Source organism: Spermophilus citellus (genome assembly GCF_964194105.1).
Source record: "Spermophilus citellus genome assembly, chromosome: 1".
In the NCBI taxonomy this organism is placed as follows: Eukaryota; Metazoa; Chordata; class Mammalia; order Rodentia; family Sciuridae; genus Spermophilus; species Spermophilus citellus.
This window is the reverse complement of record NC_138182.1, coordinates 141,533,613-141,558,874: the sequence shown is the minus strand read 5'-3', so window position 1 is coordinate 141,558,874 and position 25,262 is coordinate 141,533,613. Positions and strand designations below refer to the sequence as shown.

The window sequence follows — 25,262 nt, the reverse complement described above, 5'->3', positions numbered from 1 at the left end:
AGGTAGTGCTGTTGGTTGGACACTTACGCTCTCTGATAGAAAGGTGTTATTAGCAGTCTCCTGTTGTAACTTTTCCCCTGATGACTTTTTCTGCTTTACACTTTCTTCCTCTGTCTGACTAGTTTGAGAGACCTTCTCTTTTACTTGAATCAATATGTCTTCTCCTTCCTCTACCATTGTCTGAATTGAAGGCTTTGGACTAAGCAAACCAGATACAAATGTCCACAATGGCAATGTGCCAACTGGCAGATTCCCTGGGCTGTTCTTTTCTATTCTTTTTAAATCTTCACCATGATGGTCCCACTGTGATATATTTAACAACTCCTCCTTAAAAAGCCATGGGCTACATTTTTGTATTGTATCAACGTATGCCCTGACTGCTCTTGATTTTACTGGGATGCCTCCTTCCTCTAACAATTTACTTAACAGTCTTTCGGTTTGTTTTTTACTAATTTCTGTTCCCGTATTTCTACTATTATACAACCCAACAAGATGACGCCAAACAAAACCGAGACAGAATGAAATAAAAATGGAACAACAAAAATTCATTATAGCCTTTCTATCCTCCTGACATGTGCATCCGTCCTTTCTCCCTATCTGTTCCTCAGACGCAAATAGTTTTTCCTCAGATGTGAGCAGTTTTTCTTCCATCTCACTCATCTCCAGGGACAGGCAACTTAAAACAAAAATGAAGCAAAACAAAAGAGGAATCTTAGAATGGCTACCCATCCTCTCGCCCTGCCCTCAGGGGCGAGCAGTTTACTTACCCTCAGTCGCTCCCCGTGCGAGCCACCAAATGCCGCAGTCTGGCTGGGCACAATTCAGGAGCCACTTGTCAAAAGAAACTAACTTTATTTTTAGAACTACACATGCCAACCGAAACAGCTCCTCAGGAAAAAAACCCTCAGAGCCCAACTGCCACCACCAGCTTCCCACAAGCCTCTCACCCACACAAGCCTCACCACCTCCCACAATCCTCCTGCTTTTGAGGCCGATTGGCTGGGTCGTGTGGGCGGAGCCAAAGAAATCCCCCAATGAGCAGCTCCGTGGTCTGAAAGGGCAGGGAAACAGCCCAATGAACATCACCGCAGAGGAGCCAATCAGCTAGATGTTGCTGGGGTCGCTGTGAACCAATCATCAGCCGGCAGCTGGAAGTTTGCTGGGGCCCCTTTGGCTGTGGCTCTCAACACTTAGCCAAACTAAATGAAAGAAAAACAAAGAGACAAAGTAATAAAATTAGAGGTGAAAAATGATAAATTACCACAGACATCACAGAAATCCAGAGGATAATTAGGAATGATTTTGAAAACTTAAACTCCAGTAAATTGGAAACCTTAGAAGAAATGGATACATCTCTAGACACATACCATAATGAATCAAGAGAATATAGGCAACCTAAACAGACCAATAGCTTGTAATGAGACAGAAGCAGTAATAAAAGCCTTCCAACAAAGAAAAGCCCAGGACCACATGAATTCTCAGCTGAATTCTATAAGACTTTTAAAGAAGAACTCATGCCTATACTGTTAAAATTATTTCATGAAATAAATATGGATGGAATACTTCCAAATTCATTCTATGACACCAGTATTATACTCATACCAAAACCAGATAGGGACACATCAAGGAAAGAAAACCAATATCCTTGGTGAACTTAGATGCAAAAATACTTAAAATATTAGCAAATCATTTTCAACAACATATTAAGCAGATTGTACATCATGACCAATTTTATCCTAGAGATGCAAGAATGGCTTTACATATGCAAATCAATAAGTGTTATTCATCACATAAGAAGAATTAAGGACAAAAATCATTTATACATCTCAATAGATGTAGAGACAACCCTGGACAAAATTCAGCTCTCATTCATGATAAAAACACTGATGAAACTAGGGATAAAAGAACCTACCTCAACATCATAAAGGCTATATATGAAAAACCCAAAGCCAACCTCATAGCAAATCAGGAAAAACTGAAAGCATTTCCTTTAAAATCTGGAACAAGACAAAGATATTCACTCTCACCACTCCTATTTAATATAATGCTAGAAATTCTAGCCAGAACAATTAGGCAAGAGAAGGAAATAAAAGGGATAAAAATAGAAAGGGAAGAAGTCAAATTATCATTGTAGATCATATAATTCTATACATAGAAGATCCAAAACCTCCACCAAAAGACTTCTAGAACTAATGAATTTTGCAAAGTAGAATGTTACAAAATCAACATATAAAAATCAATAGCTTATACCACAAATGAATCTGCTGAGAAAGAAATCAAGAAAACAATAAATCTAAGGAGTTGAAAGACCTCTGCAATGAAAATCATAGAACATTCAAGAGGGAAATTGAAGACCTCAGAAGATGGAAAGATCTCCCATGTTCATGGACAGGTATAATTAATATTGTTGAAATGGCCATACTACCAAAAGCAATATACAGATTCTATGCAATCCTCATAAAAATACCAGTGACATTCTTCACAGAACTAGAAAAAAACAGTCCTAAAATATATTTGGGAGAAAAAGAATTGTAAGAATTCTAAACCAAAACAGTAATGCTGAGGCATCATAATACCTGACTTCAAATCATAATACAGAACTATGGTAACAAAAACTGCATGGTACTGACTGAAAACAGACACATAGACCAGTGGTACAGAATAGAAGACACAGAGACATGAGAGAATGAATCTACACCCTTATCTCTCATCCTGCATAAAATTCGACTCAAAGTGGATCAAGGACATAGGAATTAGACCAGAAACTATGCAACTCCTAGAAGAAAATATAGGGTAAACACTACAGCATTATAGGCACAGACAATGGACCCCTAAAAGTCAGGAAGCAAGGTCAAGAGTTAATAAATGGGATGGCATCAAATTAAAAAGCTTCTGCACATCAAAGGAAACAATTAGCAATGTGAAAAGAGATCCTATAGGATTGGAGAAAATTTTTGCTACCTACTCTTCTGACACAGGATTAATATCTAGAAAATATAAAGAATTCAATAGACTTAACACCAAAAAAAAAAAAAGAAACCCTCAATTAATGGACAAATGAACTAAACACACTTTCGAAAGAAGAAATGCAAATGGTCAACAAATATATTTTAAAAATGTTCAACTTTGTTAGCAGTTAGAGAAATGTAAATCAAAACTATATTGAGATTTGATCTCATACCAATCAGAATGGCAGTCATCAAGAATACAAATAATAAATGCTGGAGAGGATGTCAAGAAAAAGGAACACTTTTACTCTGTTGGTGGGATTATAAATTTGTACAACCACTATGGAAATCAGTATGGAGGTTCCTCAAAAGACTAGGCTTGGAATCACCATATGACCCAGCTATACCACTTCTTGGTGTTTATACTGAAGAATTAAAGTCATCACACTACAGTGATCCATGCATACCCATCTGTATAGCAGCACAATTCATAGTAATTTAACCATGGAATCAGGCAAGGTGTACATTAATGGATGAATGGATAAAGAAAGTGTGGTATATGTACATAATTCAGCCATAAAGAAAGATGAGATTATGTCATTTGCAGGAAAATGGATGGAAGTAGAGACCATATGTTAAGTGAAATAAGCCAAAATCAGAAGGTCACGTGCCAAATGCTTTCTTTCACGTGTAGAAGCCAGGGAAGGAAAAGGAAAAGAAAAGTGGTGGTGGTGGTGGATAATGATCTCATGAAAATCAAAGGGAGATCAGTAGAAGGGACTGGGGGCAGGGGAGTGCTGGGGAGTGATATTGGCCCAAGTGTATTGTTATATTGTGTGCATATACAAATATGTAACAACAAATCTCATCATTATGTACAACTATAATGCACTGATAAAAAAATGTGGAAAGGAAAAAAAACTGCATTGTGATTCTGTTTTACTCCAGTAAGAATGGCAACCATCAAAAACACAAATAACAATAAATGCTGACAGGGAAGCAGGGAGAAGGGAACACTTATACCCTGTCCATGTGGATGTAAATCAATGTGGCCACTGTGGAAATCAGTATCAGGATTTTTCAAAAAACTAAAGAACTTTATGATTCAGCTCTACCAATCCTCTGTATCTATCCGAAAGATAAAGACAGTACTTTAGAGTTCACATGGCATCTCATGTTTATAGCAGCACAATTCACAATAGCCAAGTTGTGGAACCATCCAGGGTTTTCATCATCAGATGGATGGATAAAGAAGTTGTATTCGTCCATAAAGAATGAAATCATATCATTTTCAGGAAAATTAATGGAACTTGATAGCATTATTTCAAGTGGAATAATCCAGATTCAAAAATATAAGAGTTGTGTGTTTTCTGTCATAGGGAAGCTAGAGAGAAAAAAGGGGACAAAGGGTCTCACGAAGATAGAGGGGAAACTCTTAGGAAGAGAAAGGGGATCATGAAGAATGAGGGGTGGACCAGGGGAGGTACTGGGGAGTGGAATTGGTCAAATTATGTCATATGCATGTCCAAATATGCCACAGTTGAGACCAATTAAAAAATTTTATTGAGATATGTTTTCAGTGCTTTGTATAGTCCCTGACATATGATAATAACCATTCAATAAATTTTTATTTTACCAACAATATTATTGAATAAATACATCTATGAATAAGTCATCTGCCCGGGCACATTGGTGCAGTGTATTTTCTATGTGCAAATGAGTAAGTAGTCTTCATTCATGGCCCAGGCTCCTCCTGTCATTGCTATGGTTTTACCAGATTTCTTTACCTAAAGTGGATCTGCCACTCAGCTGTACCTAATTTATTTGTATTTTTCATAATAAAGGCCCAAGATTCCTCTCTGAAGTAACTTATGAGCTTTACTGACCAAAGCATTGAAAATGAGAAGACACTTCCCCTTTCCTAGCATTCCTTTCTCTCCAATTTGATATCCCCTCCACTTATTCACTTTAAAAAAATATATAGAAGCCATTTTTTTTTTTAAGTCAAAATACTGAGGACTCGCCCCAGCAGTTTTGATGGAATGTATTTAAGGATCTGACCCAGGGGGAGACTGTGAGTGACTGTGTGTAAAACACGATTGTCATAAAGTTTCAAACCTTCCCCCGGGCTCTTTCCTGGGACCCGGGAGGACTTTCTCACCTTGATTCAGGAACATGAATGCTTTCCAGCTGCTGGTCAGAGTCCCGAGTGGGCCCATATTTTATCAGTGTAAAAGTGGCCCCAAGAACTCGGGACTTGAAAGGAGAGGTTGAGAGCGTATGGGAAGATGCCCAGGGTCAGTGGGTTCTTAAGGAATGTGCTACCAAATTTTAATCAGTATTCCTAGCAGCACAGTGTAGAGACTGTTCTTTGCTTTATATCATTAGCCATGGCTTGGATACAGAATCGCTCTGGAGACATCATTATCCCACACTTCAAGATTACTTTGTATTTTCCATTGTTAGAGAGCTAACACTGCTATTTGAACTCTTTGCCTGGATTGAAGGGTTGCTCAGGGTGGCAGGTAAAGCACCTGTGTGTTCAGTATGCTTTCATGACTGTGTCCCAGGCCTGATGGTTCCCTGCCCAGTGGCTCTTGGTACTCTGGCATGAAGGAAAATAACACACAAGTTTGGAAGCTGTTTCAAATTGGATGTGGATTAGCTGGGGCTTGAGATGCTGCAGCTGGCCATGGGGATGCCAAGGCCCAGAAGGGTGCAGAGCTGCAGCATGGGGCCTGAGCAGTGGTGTCAGGTGTAGACAGCACAGACCTATTATGCCTCATGGCCACGGGCACTGCAGGAAAATGAGCATCATGACAAGGTCAGAGGTAGTTCGTGGGGCAGTTGGTCATTGCCCACACTGATTTTCCCCATCATGGCGCCAGACCTAGTTGGTAGCAGGTTGTGAAGATGTCACATCATACCTGCTGCCCTTCATCCCCTCAGTTCCTAAATGAGGTCTCCCTCCTAAGGAGCCTTTGCTTCTCCCAGTGTTAAAGAACATACCCTGATGGGACCAAGGAGGCAGCGAGCATCAGTGGTTTGAAACAGGAACCTGGAAACTGGGCCCAGTTAAGTACCCAAGTCTCAAGATCCTCTGTTGGTCAAGCTGTGTCCAACATCTCAGCTCCTTTAACTTGGAGGCTTAAGTTGTCACCACTGTCCCTGCCCCTGTTGAGGTAAGGAATTTGTTGCTGAGAACTACCCTGGCCATTTTCTTTGACCTGTGGTTCACCTTTTGAGACAGGTTAGCAAGAAGCTGTGATGTCAGTCAGGTAAGGGGGGCTGCTGGGGACCACACCTGCACTCAGGGGAATGGTCCTCCCTGCCTCAGGGGTCCTGCTGCAGGACAACAGAGCTGGCCTGGTTCTTTTCCTACCCACCTTTACCTCTCAGGACTTCTATGAAGACGATGGAGCCTCTTGTAGTCCAAAGAGTGTAACTTATGAAGAAATCACTTTGGTTGAGTTGTCTGTCTAGTAAAGGATAGTTGGGCTTTTAGGGAATTCTGGGGACAAAGAACTTCCTTTTTTCTGATGATAATATTTTTGTTGGTTGTTAATTTTACTTTTTCCTGTGCTTTCTCTCTTACTATTGTCTCATAGGTGCTGCCCCTTGAAAACAAAATGAAGGATCCTCAGAAATTTCCACTCATCCTATACTTGGGGATGGGCATCGTCACCGGCCTCTACATCACCCTGGGATGCCTCGGATACCTGCAATTTGGAGCTGATATCCAAGGCAGCATCACCCTCAACCTGCCCAACTGCTGGTATGTGGCGGGGGATGGAAACCTGGAAGCACAAGATGTTTTATAAAATTAGTGGATCAGAAGGTGTGTTCTTCCTCTTATCTCTTAAATCAGTCTTGGTTGGATACATCGCTCCTTGGCTGAACTGAATGCATGATTATTTGGGTGAGTCATTCCTATGGAGACTTATACAAATCCATGTGTTGATCAGCTGATTGACAAGTCATTTCTCCTAGGAAATCCTGAACCTAGAAGGACCAAGCATCCATCCTGTTCACCTTAAGCAAAAGAGGAGGGCCAGTCTGTTTCACTAATGGCTTCTGCCATGCCTCCATGTGGGAGCATCTTGCTATGTACCCCAGTTTCCTGGAGATTTTTCATCTTTCATTAGTGGATGTATTGTAGAAAAACACTGAAACATATTGAAATGCTTAGATGTCACAGTGTGTGTGCTGAGCAGTAATTCTGTTTGGAAGATGAAAATCTCGTTATGGAGAACAACTGCTTGTAGACTCTGAGAAGCTTGTTAGGGCCCCAAGGAATAAAACTAACCTTTCAGTCCAGCCTGCCTGATCTGCCTGCCTGTGTATGCATATTGCAACTCTGATTGGTAAGACTTTGGACAAGAACAGATGGAGAAAATTGAGGAAAATATCTGCTCAGTAGCATTAGCATGTAACACAGGATGCCCTGATCAGTAGAAGTCTGAGGATTAAGTATGTTACACAGCCAGCCGAATAGTAGCTGGGCAATGGACCATTGTTTTCAGAAAGTCTTTCTTTTTCTATTCCTCTTTTAAATTTCCAATGTGCCTGTGCTTTCAATAGAGAAGAGTCAGGTGGTAGCTTGACGTAACCATGTCACCTTTCCCTGGGAAACAAGAAGATCAGGATCAGCAGAAGCAGCCAGATCACCTGAAACCTCTGGGAACACCTGTCAGTGTTCATTTTCCCTTTGACACCCAAACCCAGCTGCTGTCATCTCTCCACCCACCCTGGGTTGATGCATGTAGCTTTCCCTGCATGGGACTCTCCTGACTCCAGACTTTGCGTCTCTGGGGGCTTTCGTGCTGCTTTGAGTTTAGCTATAGAGCCACCAGCTGGTTTTTCCAAGAAATTGTATTACCCTGGAGCAAGTGAGACTTTTTCTAAATTCAGTCTCTCCCCAGGGGTTCTCCCACTCATAGCGTAGAACGTCATCTAGGTGTTCAGTCCAACACATAATTTATGAGCACATTTAGCTAGATCCCCAACAAGGGAGGCCAAATGCCTGTCCCTGCTTAACACCTGACAGTATTGTTGAAAGTGGAGCTTTGCTCAGGGCAGAGCGCCCTTCCCTTGAATGACTGAAACAGAGCCATAAGCTCTTTCTTCTACCCTGCATGATAGGACCCTGGGGTGGTAAGTTGGGGGATATCCCATGGTGAGTTAATGGTCTCCACAGGCAGCTGCTTGTAAAGACATGGTAGAAAGGTAGCCAGGTGGGGTGGAAACAATTCTGCGCCTGCCTGTAGATCCCTGTATGGTCACTATTTGATTCTAGGGAGCACTGAACTGGGTGGGCAGGATATAAATAGGCTTATTATATTTTAAGTCATTTTTATTTTTGGAAGGATATATGTCTGTCTGTGCATGGTGAAGGTTACAAATGTGCAAAATGTATATAAAGAATGTTAAGTTTTACCACCCCCATCCCTAGAAGCCGGTGTTATAATTTCAGCGACAGCCATACTCCACCCTCTTGTGTTTTCTTCCAGGTGTTTAGTGTCCCTGAGAATATCCCAGGGTGTGGCTCTTGGTGGGGTTCTCCTTTTCTTTTTCTGGAACAAATTATAGCGCTTGGTAGACACCGGACTGCATCAAGCTGTTCTCCCTCAGTAGCACACAGTGGAGATAGTTCCGCATCAGCACCTGGAGCCCTGCCTTATACTTTTTAAGAGCTTCATGGGGCTGAGTTATTTAACCAGTTCTTCAGTGATTAACATTCAATTGTTTTCAGTTTTTTCATTCTTAAATAACATTGCTGTGCCATATTTTGAATGCACCTTTTGTGCACACGTTACAAGTGCCTTTGTGAGATAAATTCCTAGGTGTGAAATTGCTGGGCCTAAAGGACATGTGTGTGTGACCTGAACAGGTGTCCCCAGGTTGCCGTGGGACTCTTTTGCCTTCCCTCTGATGATGTCTAGGCGTGCTGAGCAGGCTTCTGAAGGTACCCCGCTCCCTCTGCAGGTTGTACCAGTCTGTTAAGCTGCTCTACTCCATTGGCATCTTCTTCACCTACGCGCTCCAGTTCTACGTCCCGGCTGAGATCATCATCCCTTTCTTTGTGTCCCGAGCGCCTGAGCACTGCGAGTTGGTGGTGGACCTGTTCGTGCGCACGGTGATGGTCTGCCTGACGTGTGAGTAGAAGGAAAGATAACTGCTTGTTTTTCCCAGAGGGTTACATGGGGGAAGAGGGTGTGTGTATTGTCGTGAGGCCACCTGAACTGTGAGCAGAATACCTGGCACACACCTCATTCGGAGTCAGGGTACATCCAGATGGTGAAGGGGGTGGGCTTAGTGTGTGCTCTCAAGGACTCTGGAATGAGGACAGTTGTTTACAGATGTGGAATAAAATGCTGCAGGGACGGTAGTAACTCTGTAAAGACATGTCATCACTCTTCCACATAAACTAGGGTAAATATCCAAGAGACGGCCACTTGGCCCACATCCATGATGAGTTTCTCATCTACAAAGAAGGTGCATGCTTATTTTTTTCTCATAGTTGTTCATTCTGAGCTGGGATTATACAATTCTGGGCATTTTTGAATGTCAGTCTTATAAGTTTCTTAGACAATGTGTATTCATTAATTTAGTTGTTTTATTCCCCTTCCCCTGTGATAAGGGGTATGATTTAAAGATGATATCCGCTTATTTGCTGTTAGTTGAAAACTGAGTAAATTTAAAACAATAAAAATTTTTTTTTGTAACTTCTGTGAGTTGATAGGCTATGGAACCCCTGAACAAATTGGTCCATAATATCTAACTTAAATTTCTAGGAGATTTGCCATTGTTTTCTAAATTAAAATGCTTAAAGCATTAATTTATCTTTTTTGGCTATATATGGCTTTTTTTCTTGTTTTATTGGGACAAGAACATTTTTGTATATTATATTGGGACTTTCCTGGGAATTCTCTTAAATTATTCAGTTGGGTTCTTTGTCTTTGAAATAAGGACAGGTCTGTATGATGTTTTAGGTGCCATAGTTGAATGTTTTAGAGATGAAAGACGTGAATGTTGTCTAGCATTTGACTTGATTGGTGGTCTATTACCAAGGGAAAGCCAAGCAAGAGGCTATCCATTCCGTTCATCTACCCATGCAGATGTGAAGACTGGATTTATATGTATCCCATAATGAATTCTTCGGGCCACCTGCAGACCCTGCCATTGTTGTACTTCAAAGACAGAGGGTGGAAGCCTAGCATCCTAAATCTCTGTGTGGAAAGAACTCTCTAGGACTAAGAAGGTGAAGGCCTTTGCCTGATCTTCTGATTTAATCATGGGCAGCTCTCCTTAGGATTTCTTGCAGAGTAGGTCTAGGTAGGAGCAGGGCAGAGGCTGGACAACTTGGACTCACCAGTCCTACAGAGCATCAAGGAACATGGCTGCCTCTTATCTGGCAGACTCCAGGACATCTCCTAGAGCAGTGTCTGGGAACAGCTACTCCAGGGCACAGAGCCACTGACGTGTCTTGCTTTTCCAGCTGTTGCCCGAACGGGTGATGGTAAGATAGTCAGCTTGCATGTAGGTTTCAATCCTGGCTTCTGCCAGCAGCTCTTGTGCTTTGATTTAGATGTATAACGTTTTTTCCCATGGATGGAGGAGCTTCAGGTGTTGAGGAGACACATTCCATGTATGCAGTAACTTCTAATAACAGCTCTGAAGGCCTGATTCTTAAATATAAAGGGCGTTGGAAAAAAAAAAGATGGGAATAGTTTAAATCACTTGCCTTTTTTCAAAGTGGTTCCTGTAGAAGAAGTAGGTCAGGTTTGTTTCCACCACACCCTGCAGGAGGCAGGAGTCCTGATTCCTAGGCCTCCTGCAGTCCTCAGATGACTCCTGGGTTTTTGCTCTACTTGTTCCTACTCTGTGTGGCTCCTCTCCCCTTCACAGAACAGTGCTCAAAGGCCACAGGCTGCATTTGATCTTGGAGGGCCCGCCCTCTTTGCCCTTCTCCTGTGATCTGCTGTGATTAGCCGGGCACTGTCATCCTTTTAAAGCAGGCAGCACAGCAGAGCCCACAGCACTCCGGCTTCTCTTACCTTCCCTGGAGACTTTGAAGTAATTGTGGGAATTGGTAGAGGCCTTTCCCGTTGATGAGAGCTCCTTTTGTTCTTGCTTCTCAGTTCTTTCAGATCTTCTGGCACAGGCTGACTGGTAGAGGATTTTAGGTCTTTGATGTAACTGATTGTTTTCAATTATAACCAGGCCTTTAAGTGGCAGCTTATTTTCTTGCCATCTGTGGTATTTCCCAGAATTTTCCCAACTTTTCCTCCCAGGGGTCCTGATCCAACTTTAAGTGTTAAAAGTAGTCATGACTGTTCATCCTTGTGGGGTGGGGGATGTGATGAGAAAGTTGAATTCCAAGGTCAGAAATGCAGACTCAGTGGGTCACTTTATGTCCGGAGCACCTGGGAGTCTGGAGGTGAAGGAGAAATTCTTCCTTTGGATCCCTCAGGCACTAACCTGTCCTTCTATGCTTGGTCTGAAATCTCGGTGGTATTTGCCATGTTACTTCAGTTAAGGATGAGAATTTCAGAAACCTACCATTGAAGATGTATAACATAAAACGATATCAGTTATGAGGCCTGCTCAGCCTGAGACCCACAGCCACAAAACATCCCGGGCAGGGGACCTTCCAGAGCACATAGTGTCTAGGTGCAGAGTGGCTTCTCGAGGTCTTTGGCCTTTCACACTTCACCGTCTTGCAGCTACAGTGAAGAAGGGCATCTTGAATGATCTGTGTAGCTGTGGGGAACCTCCCAAGGTCCCTCATGGAGGCCTCAGATTCCTCAACTGTGAGATAGGAAGAGGTCTGATCTCTGAGGTCTCTCTCAACTCCAAGTTCTGTGGTTCTCTATAGTAGTTTATGCTTGACTTAATTAAATTTCCACAAAAAAACATTGCTCTAAAAAATGAAAGTTAATATAAAGCCATTTGAAGGGAAAAAAGTTCTCAATATACCACTGGCTTAACAAAAATGATTTTTATTTTGCACTTTATCTGGTTTGTCTTAACCCTCACAGGTACATGGTAAAAATAGTTGTAATCATAGTGCACACATAACGGTTTTTCCCATTTTGTTTAATATTATATCATGAATATGCATGCTCTTTATATTTTCATGACTTTACTATATATTCCATTCTTTTTAAATTTTTTTTTAATTTTTTTATTGGTTGCTGAAAACATTACAATGATCTTGACATATCATATTTCATACATTTGAATCAAGTGGGTTATGAACTCCCATTTTTACCACGTATACAGATTGCAGTCACATTGGTTACACATCCATGTTTATACATACTGCCATACTAGTGTCTGCTGTATTCTGCTGCCTTTCCTATCCCCTACTATCCCCCCCCCCTCCTCCCCTCCCCTCCCATCTTCTCTCTCTACCTCATCTACTGTAATCCATTTCTCTCTCTCTCGTTTTTTTTTTCCCTTTCCCCTCACATCCTCTTACGTGTAATTTTGTATAACAATGAGGGTCTCCTTCCATTTCCATGCAATTTCCCTTCTCTCCCCCATTCCCTCCCACCTCTCGTCCCTGTTTAATGGTAATCTTCTTCTTATGCTCTTCCTCCCTGCTCTGTTTTGAGTTGCCCTCCTTATATCAAAGAAGACATTCGGCATTTGTTTTTTAGGGATTGGCTAGCTTCACTTAGCATAATCTGCTCTAATGCCATCCATTTCCCTGCAAATGCCATGATTTTGTTATTTTTAGTGCTGAGTAATATTCCATTGTGTATAAATGCCACATTTTTTTTTATCCATTCATCTATTGAAGGGCATCTAGGTTGGTTCCATGGTCTAGCTATTGTGAATTATGCTGCTATGAACATCGATGTAGCTATATCCCTATAGTATGCTCTTTTTAGGTCTTTGGGGAATAGTCCCAGAAGGGGAATAGCTGGGTCAAATGGTGGTTCCATTCCCAGCTTTCCAAGGAATCTCCATACTGCTTTCCAGATTGGCTGCTCCAATTTGCAGTCCCACCAGCAATGTATAAGTGTACCCTTTTCCCCACATCCTCGCCAGCACTTGTTGTTGTTTGACTTCGTAATGGCTGCCATTCTTACTGGAGTGAGATGGTATCTTAGAGTGGTTTTAATTTGCATGTCTCTGATTGCTAGAGATGGTGAGCATTTTTTTGTGTATTTGTTGATTAATTGTATATCCTCTGAGAAGTGTCTGTTCAGGTCCTTGGCCCATTTGTTGATTGGGTTATTTGTTTTCTTATTGTTTAATTTTTTTAGTTCTTTGTATACTCTGGATATTAGGGCTCTATCTGAAGTGTGAGGAGGAAAAATTTTTCCCAGGATGTAGGCTCCCTATTTACTTCTCTTATTGTTTCTCTTGCTGAGAAAAAACTTTTTAGTTTGAGTAAGTCCCATTTGTTGATTCTTGATTTTAACTCTTGTGCTATGGGTGTCCTATTAAGGAATTTGGAGCCTGACCCCATGAGATGGAGATTAGAGCCAACTTTTTCTTCTATCAGATGCAGAGTTTCTGGTTTGATCCCTAGCTCCTTGATCCATTTTGAGTTAACTTTTGTGCATGGCGAGAGAAAGGGATTCAGTTTTCCATTCTTTTGGTAGATTCTATTTAAACTATTACTTTAGTATTAGACATATAGGTAGTTTCTCTTGCCTTTTTTTTGGTGGGGGGGAGGAGTGTACCAGGGATTCTGAATTCAGGGTCACTTGGCTACTGAGCCACATCCCCCGCCTTATTTTATGTTTTTATGTATAGACAGGGTTTCACTGAGTTGCTTAGAGCCTCACTTTTGCTGAGGCTGGCTTTGAACTCACAGTGTCTCCTGCCTCAGCCTCCCAAGTCACTGGGATTATAGGCGTGCACCACTGCACCCAGCTGTTTCTCTTGCTTTTATGTACTAAATTAAATTATATATCTGCTCAAGATTATTGCTATTTTGAAGGCATATTTCTAGACACTTAAAAGAACAATGGGTAACAATACTGACCAAATTATATTGTGATGCCATGTGCATGTACAAATATATAACAACAAATCCCACTTTATATATAATTATAATGTACCAATAAAAAATATGGGGGAATAATCAGTATTTCCATGATTATAGAATGATGACAAATCCCTTGACCTTAATAAAATAATGACTTAGTTAATTTTTAAAAAGTAGTAAAAATTAATCTGGTGGATTTCACCAAACATTGTTTTTTTTTTTCATTTTATTTAATTTTTGTACACAAAAGGAGCACGACTTTTCATTTCTCTGGTTGTGCATGATGTACAGTCACACCCTTCGTGTAATCATACCCAAACATTGATCTTAAGAGCAGCAGCAAGAGCTTCCTGCCTCAGGAGCCGGGAGAGTCCCAGTCGTTCTGTAGTTCCGAGTTTATCCTTCTAAGTGCTTTGTTCTTCCCTTGGGTATGAGTCAGCCCTTTCTAATGTGGTCCAAAGCCACAGGCTCCAGTCAGCTCCTTTTCTGAGCCTGGCCATTTGCCTCATGGAGCTTCAGCGGTTGCAGGATCACATTGTTAGCGTCTGAAGCCACAGTTGTGTAATAGCGCAGTCTCTTGACTCACACGTGGTCTAGTTTTAGGTTCTCCTCAGTGCCTCTTTCCGTGGAGGCCACAGCTAGGCTGCTGCCAAGAGCCATGTAGCCGGGGTAGGGAAAACACTTTCTCCCTCTTTGTTTGGGAGGAGGTTTGGGGGAGTATAGGGAAGAGTGGGGAGGCGGGGTGTTCCCAGGCCGCTGCTTCCTGAGATCTCTCCTGATTTCCTCTTTCTAGGAAGGTTTAACTCACAGAATGAAGATATTTAGTGCCTGGAGGGGTCTCAGTTGCCCCATATCTTCCCTAAGTGGTTGGTTGCTATCCTGGGATGAAAGCCATTTTGCTTGGTAGCAAAACACAAGCCTGCTCTGGAACCCAGGGCTCAGTATTGCTTCTCTTCCTTTTTTCCTGTTATTGAGAAGCTCACTCTTCAACCTCCCTACCTCCTTATCTTCTCCAGTGTGGGGCTTTATTGAGGGTCTGGAGGAGGCATGTGGTCCAGCTAAGACAGGAAGTAGGGCTTCCCCTCTGCAGCCCTAACTTTAGGAGAAATGTGTGCCCTCTTTAAAATCTCTATTGATAATACTATGAATGCTTGTCTTGCATAGACTTTGTAGTGAAGGCAAGAACCAGTTCTGAGATTGCTTATGACATATGATGAAGTGGAAGGAAGATCTCTGTTCAACTGAGAACTGATTGTGATCCTACAAGCTTCTGTTCCTGTTTCCTCTAAGTGTTTTCACCAAGTGCAGCGTATGTCTGGCTGCACTTACCTCCTCCACCATAAGTTCAGACGTCCACCCAGGTTACAGGGCGAGACTGTTGGTTCCCCAGATTTGGGAGCAGGTCTCCACTTGTCTCCTGCCAGGAGCTCTTTCTCCTGATGACAGAGGCCTCCATCCTCTCAGGGGCTTGTGTGTCAGTGGAAACACTCATGTGGCTGGCACTTGAGCAATCACTCACACACCTTCTGTTGGGATAAAACCAGTGGTCTGGGAGCTGCCCTCTGTGGCACAAACATGGGAAAGGAATGCTGCTGCTGCGCTGTGCCCTCTTGGGCTGCACACGGGGCTTCCCGGCTGTCAGAGTGCTGGGGAAGCATCCCAGAATACTCCAAGGAGCCCAAACTAGAATGTATGGCCTCTTAAAACTTCTGAGTCAGGTGAGACTTTCGCTGTCATCCAGGATGAGAATAGTCACCTTATTTCATCTGTAAACAAATTGAGGCTCAAATTAGGAGCTTCTTTGCCCTGAACCATATGACTTATTATAAGCAGGGCCTGGTGGTGAAGTTAGCAAACACATAAGCATTGATTATGCACCTTTAGTGCTCTGAGTTTTTTTACACCAGGGATCGCATTCTACCGTCCCTATTTAGCTGTCAGGAAAAGAGAAAGTAATGAGCTGTCTAGTGAGGGGGCTGGGCTAGGAGCATTCTGAGTCCAGAGCCTGTGCTCCAAACCACGTTCTCCTACCACTCACTCCCTGGGCTCTGTTCCCCTGATTGCTGCCCTGGTGCTGTTTCTATCCCACTGGGTCAAGTGGAGCCATCACCATGATGTTGTCACTACGCACACGGAGAACCAGACCCCAGAGAAGGCAAGTATGCTGAGCCAGGAGACGCTGGGGGTTCCACACCTGTGAGCTTTCGCTTGTTTATCTCTGAAAGGAGAGATTTGGATCGGGTGGTGTGTAAGCTTTCTTAGCGCTCTCCATTCCAGAACATGGACAGAATGCTGGCGACATGGTTGATCAGTGAGAGCCTCTCTCCCCACCCTGAGCAGTTGTGAACAGGCATGTGCTCTCTCCCTACAGGCATCTTGGCCATCCTCGTCCCCCGCCTGGACCTGGTCATCTCCCTGGTGGGCTCCGTGAGCAGCAGCGCCCTGGCCCTCATCATCCCCCCATTACTGGAGATCACCACCTACTACTCAGAGGGCATGAACCCCCTCACCATCGCCAAGGATGCCCTCATCAGCATCCTGGGTTTTGTGGGCTTTGTGGCGGGGACTTACCAGGCCCTTAATGAGCTGATCCAGCCAAGCAGTGCTCCCATCTCCATCAACTCCACTAGTGCCTCTGTATAGTGATCTGGGTGCCTTCTCTGCACCTGCCTACCCCCACTCCTGTGTGTGCCCCCAGTACCTGTCCCCAGAGCCTTGATGTGGTCAGCCTCTGGGAAATGCAGGCTCTGTCTGGGTACCCTTCTATGTGGCATCTGGGTGCCCTGGCCTGGGTAAGACTGGGGGTGGGGGCAGGGCAGGGAGACACCTGGGAGGTGCACTAGGGACAGCTCTATGACAGCTCATTTGTACCTATTTTAACCCGGAACTTTCAGTTCTCCCCCTCCTCATGCCCTCGCTCTTAGAACCTCGCCCAGATTCTCCCCGTTGCACAGCTCACTTTAACAATTTTAGTACCCCGTACCTGCTGTTTCCTCCTGTCCCAGGCCAGACCCAGATTCAATAAGTGGGAGCCTCCCCTCTTTATAAAGCCAGGCCTCTTTCTAATCTCTTTCCCCAAATCGTACCTCAGTATTCTACCTATTCAAGTCTCCAGGAGGTGTCTGGATCTACCTAGTGCTTCTAAGCCAGACCCCACACTGGAGAGTTTTTAATCTTCTCCCTCTCTGGCTTGCTGGGACCCTGGGGCCACACCTTCTCTGAGTTCTTCCACACAGGTCACAACACTATATTCTTCATTGCTTTCACTCTTAAAAGATATGCAGTGCTGCGGAAATGGACAGTATCTATATTTTATTTAAGATGAGGGTTTTTAAGATCTGACTCCGGATCTGGGGTCCTTAGGAGGAATTGTTTCTCCTTCAATTGTTTCTTGAGTCAGCTCCTCCTGCTGGAAAGAAACTTGCTCTGGGAAATGTCTGTTGAGGTGCTCAGCACACCCTTGGCGGAGCACCCCGAGGGGTTTAAAGCAGGATCGCCTGCATGTGTGCCTCCGTGGGGAGGCACGGGTTTTCCTCCCATTGGTCAGCCTGGTCTCGTGCTGAACACAAGAGTGTTAGGGAAATACTCAGGCGTGCTCTGGGCCCAAGGCATGCGTGGCCAAGTGGAGGAGGGTTTGGTCAAGGGAGGCTTATCCTGTGGTTGCGTAGTGCATCTCGGCCCCCCCTTTTAATCTCATCCCCTGACAAGAGAAAGAGCTGGCAGTGCTCACTTGCCAACCTCTGGGGAAGACACCCACTCTGTCGCCATGGGTGGGAGGCTGCAGTCAGTGTGCACAAAGTCAGCTGTGAAGTTCATAGAATTTAGGCAGATAATCTGACACTATGCATGGTGCTTGTTTTTTTTTTTATAATCACGGGAAGAGGGCAGAAGCAGTGCCTCACCCCAGCAGCCTCTGTGCCCTGGACCTTGAAAGGAACCAATGAACACTAACTGTTGCCCTTGTCCTTTCCCAGGCATCCTGAGCAGCCTCAAGGTCAGCCTGCAGATGAGGGAGCAACTTGGGAGGGCAGAGAGAGATGGGTTACCCCGCTCTGAGCTGCCACTTCCTTCCTATTGGTGTGTGAAGTATTTCAGATGGGCATTTGTTAACCACCCAGCTCTTTGTGTGTGTGGGTGTGTGTGTGTACAGTAGCTTCTGTGTCTCCTGCATTCTGTTGCCAGGCCCTCGCTTACCTAGAGATGATTTGGCTTAAAAGTTGGTTAAGGGAAAACAGCAAGAATTTATCAGGGATTTGCTTTTGTGTTTCACCAAAGCCCGTCAGAGCTGCGACCCCCCGCCCCCCAGCCCAGCTTTTTCTTTCTCTTCTGTTCCAAAGCCAACCGAGCTGATAAGGCCTGACCTTCTTGGTAAGGTGACGGGAAGAGTGGACCCTCTCTTGTCCCAACCTACCTAATAATCTGATGACTTAGGAAGATGTCACCTTTGTTAACTTATTCTCCCTTAGGAGAATGACACTTTTTACCCACCCTTGCTGCTCTTTGGTCATCTCTAACAGGTGCTTATGTGACCAAGGTCCCAGACGGGATTAGCAGAGGCACTGCCCTCTGATGTCTCAGGTCTCTAGAAGTTACCAAAGTGGGCTCAGAAACTGTCACTTCCTGTTCCCGAACTTGGGCTCCGGCAGCCCAACTGTCAGTCTCCCCCCACCCCCCATCTTCCTGTAGCTGTCCTGAGCGTTGTTTTCAGTGGACAGGTACATGCCAGTGAAGGGGCCAGACTTTGTGTCCTGCCCATAGCTTCCTCATTGGAGGCCTCTCTGTATGCTCAGAGCTGCTAGAAGCAACCCTGACCCTGCAAATGCTGCAGTTGGGTCTGTGATGCTGGGACCTGAGAGCAGGACAGAAGGATACTGAGGTCCTCCAGCTCCAGCTGGTAGCAACATGTGAGCGGTTGATTCAAGGCCCCTGGCCTAGAGAACATGGTGAGCAGGAGAGCTGGCCTTAGTGTGTAGGGATATGGGAGCTCATTTGGCATGGCCTGGGCCTGCTTCGTCTCTTTCTTGTGCTCCTGTTGCTTTGACAACCTGACTGCATGGCTATTTCAGAAAACCCAGGCAAGGGGACCCAGTCAGGGCCTTCCTAGCTGTGCAATTGCTCAGCTTATGGGCAAGGAGGAAAGCCAGGTGGTGGGTTGGGGGAAGCCCTTCCTCCTGTGCTGCAAGGAGCCCTGGACCAGCGGGGAAGCTCCTCTGCTGCCCACAGTACTTGCCGAGTCAGAGCCCTTTCTGTGTCTTCCCATGCTGGCTATGAGCCGGCTTCCCAGCTGTTCACTGTGCTCTGTGCCCCTCAGGAGAGTGCACCCAGATAAGTAGAAAACTGATCACAGAGCCGTGGTTTTCCCTAGTGTGAGGCTGCATGCTGGACGTACCAAAAGCAAACCGTGGGGTTTCTGTTCCTACTGCCGTCTCTTTGGTTCATCCCCAGGTTTCCAGGAGCCCACAGGTAGCTTTCTCAGAATCCTCTAAAGTGCTGCTGTTGGGCACGGGATTACAGCTCCCGGTGGGCAGTGTCCTTCCCCATAAATGCAGGCACTTGGTGGGAGCAGTGTAACCTGGCATTGGCTGTTCACTCTGCCCAGGGATTATCACCATTCACAAGTGGCATTATTTATGTCATGCTGCTATCCAGCTGCTAGGAGCCCTTCCCCTGCACAAGCCCTGGCCAGATGTGTGACCTGGAGGCATGACTTAGCTTAGACCCGCCCTCTCCTGTCTCACCTCTCCAGCCAAACCCATTGGCAGGTGCCTGCTGCTCACTCTCTCTATCCCAGGGAAAGGTAATAATGTCAGTGTGACAAGTAGTAACAATCATTAGAAAAATCATTTCCTCTCCATATTCCCCTCTTACTTTCTGCTTCTCAAACTTGTCTCTCCTCCAGTATCATCAATGTCTAATACTACACATCCTCACCTTTCTCAGAAGTGAAGCGTCTCCCTTTTGTCTGTTTCAGTGGTCTCTAGTCCCTGTGCCTGGCAAGGGCTCTGTACCTGTGGCTTTCTTGCATGGCAGATCTCAGTGTCTCCCCCCCGGCGGGAATCAGCGCTGCTTTGTCCAACAGGAGACCGACAGTATGAGATGGCAGGATGTGGTGATCACAAGGGCGGCTTCAAGTCAGCCTTAGAATTTAATTTTCCAAAGTACATTACAAATCTCTGAGACCATTAGAGGAAAATAATGCAATGTGGGTTGCTTTGAGAATCATGGTCAATACTTCAAAGACAATTAGTCCGGCTGGCTGTCTGCTCGGGCAGCCTCAGCCTCCACCTCTGAGGGTACTTCCTTTTCCTTCAAACCACTGAGTCATTCCTGGCCAGAGGACATAAATGGTGCTGATACAGAGTTATCAGACCACAGGAGGTGCAAAACAGTGGAAGGTACCTGCTGTTAGGTGTGTTCTGTGGTGTAAATCAAGGTAATGACGGGAAAGCAATTTTCTTTTGATGAACAATGAAATCAGGTGACTGTTGTAAACTAAGCTGATGGACGTATGAACACAAGGAATAAGAGAACTACCATACACAACGTCTGGATGACAGAACTGCATCTGTGCCTACAGAGATGTCTTTCCACTGTGGTGTGTGTAGAGATGTGAATTTTGCCAGAATGTGTAAAAGATCTTGTTTTGGATTGCGCACATAGATTATGTGTTGAACTTTTTCTTTTCAATAAACGAATTGTATTTTTTATTTTTGAGAGGTTGCAGTCTGTATTTTTGTATTTATGCTTTTTTTTTTAATGTCACTCAGTTCTCTTCACTGGATTTTAGTTTAAATGTCTCTAGTTATTCCCAGAGTTCCCATGGCAAAATAGTACCAACAGCAGAACCATCCATGGAACTGAGAGGTTGCCACAAAAGAGACCATGAAATTTATTTTTTTTTTCTGTCACACAATCCTGCCCTCCCTAATCTCCCCGTTTCTCTTCAAATCTTGAGTTAAGACATTTTAGACCTCTCTGAGCCATGTCAGATGATCCCACATAACCAGGCATGACAGTTCTATGTGTCAACTTGGTTATTCAACACAACACTAATCTAGGTGTTGCTCTGCAGGTGTTTTGTATATGTATTTACCATCATAATTAGTTGCCTTTAAATAAAAATCATTCTTAATATGAATGGATAAAGAAAATGTGGTATATATACACAAATGAAATATTTACTCAGCCATAAAGAAGAATGAAATTATGGCATTTACAGGTAAATGGACAGAAGATGGATATTTACGATGCTAAGTGAAATAAACCAATCCCCAAAAAAAGCAAAGGCCAATTTTTCTCTCTGATATCTGGATGCTAATCCATAACAAGGGAGGATAGGGAGAGGAAGAATAGAAATTCACTGGATTAGACAAAGGAGAATGAAGGGAAAGGAGGGGGGATGGAAATAGGAAAGAAAGTAGAATGAATTGGACAGGATTTTCCTTTGCTCGTATATGAATACACAGCCAGTGTATCTCCATATCATGTACAATCACAAGAATGGGAAGTTATATTCCATGTATGTAGAATGTGTCAAAATACACTCTACTGTCATGTATATCTAAAAAGAACAAATATAAAAAATAAATCAGCCTGGCCCAAGTTAAAATTTTTTATATATATATATATATATATATATATATATATATATATATATATATAATTAAAAGATATATATATATATATAATTAAAAGATATATATATATATATAATTAAAAGATATATATATATATATATATATATATATATATATATATATCTTTAATAATGTGGGTGAGCTTTGTTCGTTCAGTTAAAAGGTCTTAACCTGAAGTTTCCCTGAGCAAGATGAAATTCTGTCTCCAGACAACATCATCGGCTTGGGCCCGTGAGTGTCCAGCTGCCAGCCTGCCCTGTGAATCTCAGACTTGCTGGTCCCACAGTCATGTAAGCCAGTTCCTCAAAACCTGTCTGTTTTATTTTCTCTGTCACACACACCCACAGTGTACTTACACAAAAATGGCTACCATTCACAAGACAGTATGATATCATGACGTCACCGTTATATGTACAGTCCGTCATTGACATCCTCTGAAACACAGTTATGTGACAATGACTTGTGTGTGTACACATAGTGAGTCATCTCAGAGACTCAAAGCCAGCTGTTCCAAGCCACCAACCAGTAAGTGGCAGAACTGGGATGCTCAAGCCTTTTGGTTCCAGAACCAAGTACTTCCCAAGGCTACGGCTGCCTGTCTATCTGTCGCGGCCTCGGGAGGGAAGCCAGTCTTTAGGGATGGTCGTGAGGGTCAGAGAGAATGTTATAAAAGCACCATATTTCATAAGCATGATGGGGTGGTGAAACGTTTTCTGAAAGAGCTGACAAAGAAAATCAAGGCCCTGAGGTGGTTCTGTTTGTTGACTGAGCACTGTTCCTTATGATCTTGCCTCTCCTCTCCTGTGCAGAGAACTCAACCCTTTTCACATGGTCCACCTCTTCAAGTTACTATTTCTGCTCACATTCTTAATTTAATGGCTGCAATCCCTCCTTCCAGATATCCAGGCTCCTTAAGGCAAGTCCACTAGAAACTAGAAGCATAAACTTGAATGACAGTGGACTGAACTCAAACCCTAACCCTGGGGCTCTTCGCCAGGTCTCTGGTTTCCTCATGCTCAGCCCATGATTAATAAGAATGCTTCACTCGACCCTGGCCATTAGTCCCCCCTCTGAGTTTTAAAGATTGGGGTGTAGTTTTCACACAATAGCAATTCATCTCTTTTTCCAAGTGTACAGTTTGATGAGGTCTGACAAATGCATGCAGTCATGTGACCACCATCTCAATCAAGATACAGACTATTTTCTTTAGCCCCAAAGTTCCCTTATTTCCCTTTTGTGGTCAATCCCACCCCCATACAGCTCAGTCCTTGGTAACCATTGATAAGTTTTTCCCTCTCTCATTTTATCTTTTTTAGAATGCCGCATGAATCAAGTCATTAAGTGTTAGCCTTTTTGTCTGGCATTTTTCACTTAAAAGAATGGTTTTCACATTCACTCCTGTTGTTTCATGTATCTGAGTTTTATTTTTACTTCCATATTGCCTCCCATTGTACAGACGAACCATCATTTGTTTATGGGTTGACCAGTTGACAAATGTTTGGCTTGCTTTCAGTTTTTAGCTATATGAATAAAGCTGCTATAACTGTTCATGAACAGGTCTTTGTACACATAATTAGTGTGAAGTGATATTTCATTGTAGTATTAATTTGCTCTTCTCAGATGATGAACAATGTTCTGCATTTTTTTCAAGGGCTGGGGGGTCTAGGCTATTTTTAATGGAATAAATATCTATTTAAATATTTTGCTTCTTTTACAGTGTATTATTTGTCTTTTTTAACTTAAGCTTTCAATTTCAAAATAATTATAGATCCACAGGAAGATGCAGAGAAGTGTACAGAGAGGCCCAGCGTCTCCTTCACCCTGCCTTTCCCCTGTGTTAGCATCTTGTACAACTATAGTACATAATCAAACCAGGAAACTGATGTTGGCACACCCTGTGGAATCCATGCAGATTCTCCAGTAAAATACACATTTGTGTGTGCAGGCATATGATTGTGTGTTTGTGCACACAGCTCGCTGCCATTTTACTACCTGTGTGGCTTCCTCTTTTCCACCCCACAATCTGAGTGGCTATCACCACAAGACTGCTTTATGCTGCTCCTTATAGACACACTCAATGTCTGCTCCTCCACATGGCTAATCCTGGCAGCCACTAATCTGTTCTTCATCTCTAGGAATACTATGTTACATAGATTGAATTTTCTGTTTGTATCCTTTGAGATTGGTTTCCTTCACTCAGTATGATTTTCTTGGTAATCATCCAAGTTGATACATGTATCAATAGTTTGTTCCTTTTTACTGCTAAATGGTATTTCATAGTATTCATTTGTAACCATTAATCCATTGAAGGATATTTGCATAGTTTCTAAATTTGGCTCTTATAAATAAAGCTACTATGAATATTTGTGCAAATGTCTCTGCCTGGAAATAAGTTTTCATTGCTGTGGGATATGTGCCCAAGAATGTTATGCTGGGTTGTATGGTCAGCCTAGTTTTAAAAGGAACTTTCAAACCATTTTCTAAAGGGGCTATACCACCTTACACTTACACCACAGTCCATTTTCTCTGCATTCATGCCAGCCCTTGGTACTGTCACTGTTTTTTATTTTAGCTGTTTATCAGATCCGAAGATTCTATATATGTTTTGTTAGATTTATTTACAGTTTTAATTTCTTTGGAGTGATTGTGAGTGGTAATGTGGTTTTTTTTTCCAGTTTCTGTGTGTTCATCGGTAGTGTATACACATGCAGTTGACTTTTACATGTTAATCTTATATCCCATCGTAACCTTTTGTACTCAATAATCTCTTGAGTTTTTTATTAGATTTCTAGAGGGTTTTGAGGACTTTTTTTTTTTTTTTTGTTTGTTTGTTTGTTTGGCAATCATGCTGTCTGCAAATAAAAAATAGTGGCTTTTTAAATTTTCAGCGACTCCTCTTACAAGGAGTTAATATCCAAAATTTATAAATAACCAAAATAAACTCAATGCTAAAAGACAAATAATCTAATTGATAAGTGGGCAAGAGAACTAAACAGAAATTTCTCAAAGAAACACAAATAACCAATAAATATATGGAAAAAAAGCTCAACATCTTTAGCAATCAGTTTGATTTGATTAATTTGATTAATGAAAATCAAAACTACATTAAGATTTTATCTCCAGTTAGAATGGTAACTATCAAGAATACAAATAATAAATGCTGGTGAGGATGTTGGGGGAAAGATACACTCATACATTGTTGGTGGGACTGCAAATTAGTACAACCACTTTGGAAAGCAATGAGGAGATTCCTCAGAGAACTAGGAACGGAACCACCATATGCCCCAGCTTCCCCACTCCTTGATATTTATCAAAAGAACTAACATATTGAAGCGATACAGCCACTACAGTGCTTATAGCAGCACAATTCACAATGGCCAAATTATGGAATCAGATGCACATCAACAGATGGATAGATCAAGAAAATGTAGTATATGTATACAATAGAGTTTTTACTCAGCCTTAAAGAAGAATGGAATGATGGCATTTGACGGTAAATGGATGTACCTGGAGAACATCACACTAAGTGACATAAGCCAGACTCAGAAAGTCAAGGGTCAGATGTTTTATCTAATATGTGAAAGCTAAAGCAAAATAAGGGAAAGAAGGCAGTGTGGGGAGGGAAACTGGATATCATAAAGACACAGGGAAGATCTGTGGAATAGAAGG

The 25,262-nt window shown here is 42.9% G+C and overlaps 1 protein-coding gene across 1 annotated transcript in view; it reads left to right on the top strand.

Moving 5' to 3' along the window:
- Positions 1-21,542, top strand: part of SLC36A1 (solute carrier family 36 member 1) — a 54,092-nt gene extending 32,550 nt beyond the window's left edge. Inside the window, exons 9-11 of the mRNA XM_081295394.1 lie at positions 6,557-6,723; positions 8,934-9,103; positions 16,328-21,542. Coding sequence (XP_081151520.1) covers positions 6,557-6,723; positions 8,934-9,103; positions 16,328-16,599 — 609 coding nt within the window. The 3' untranslated portion in view covers positions 16,600-21,542. The remainder of the gene's footprint in view (positions 1-6,556; positions 6,724-8,933; positions 9,104-16,327) is intronic.
- Positions 21,543-25,262: the final 3,720 nt, after the last annotated feature.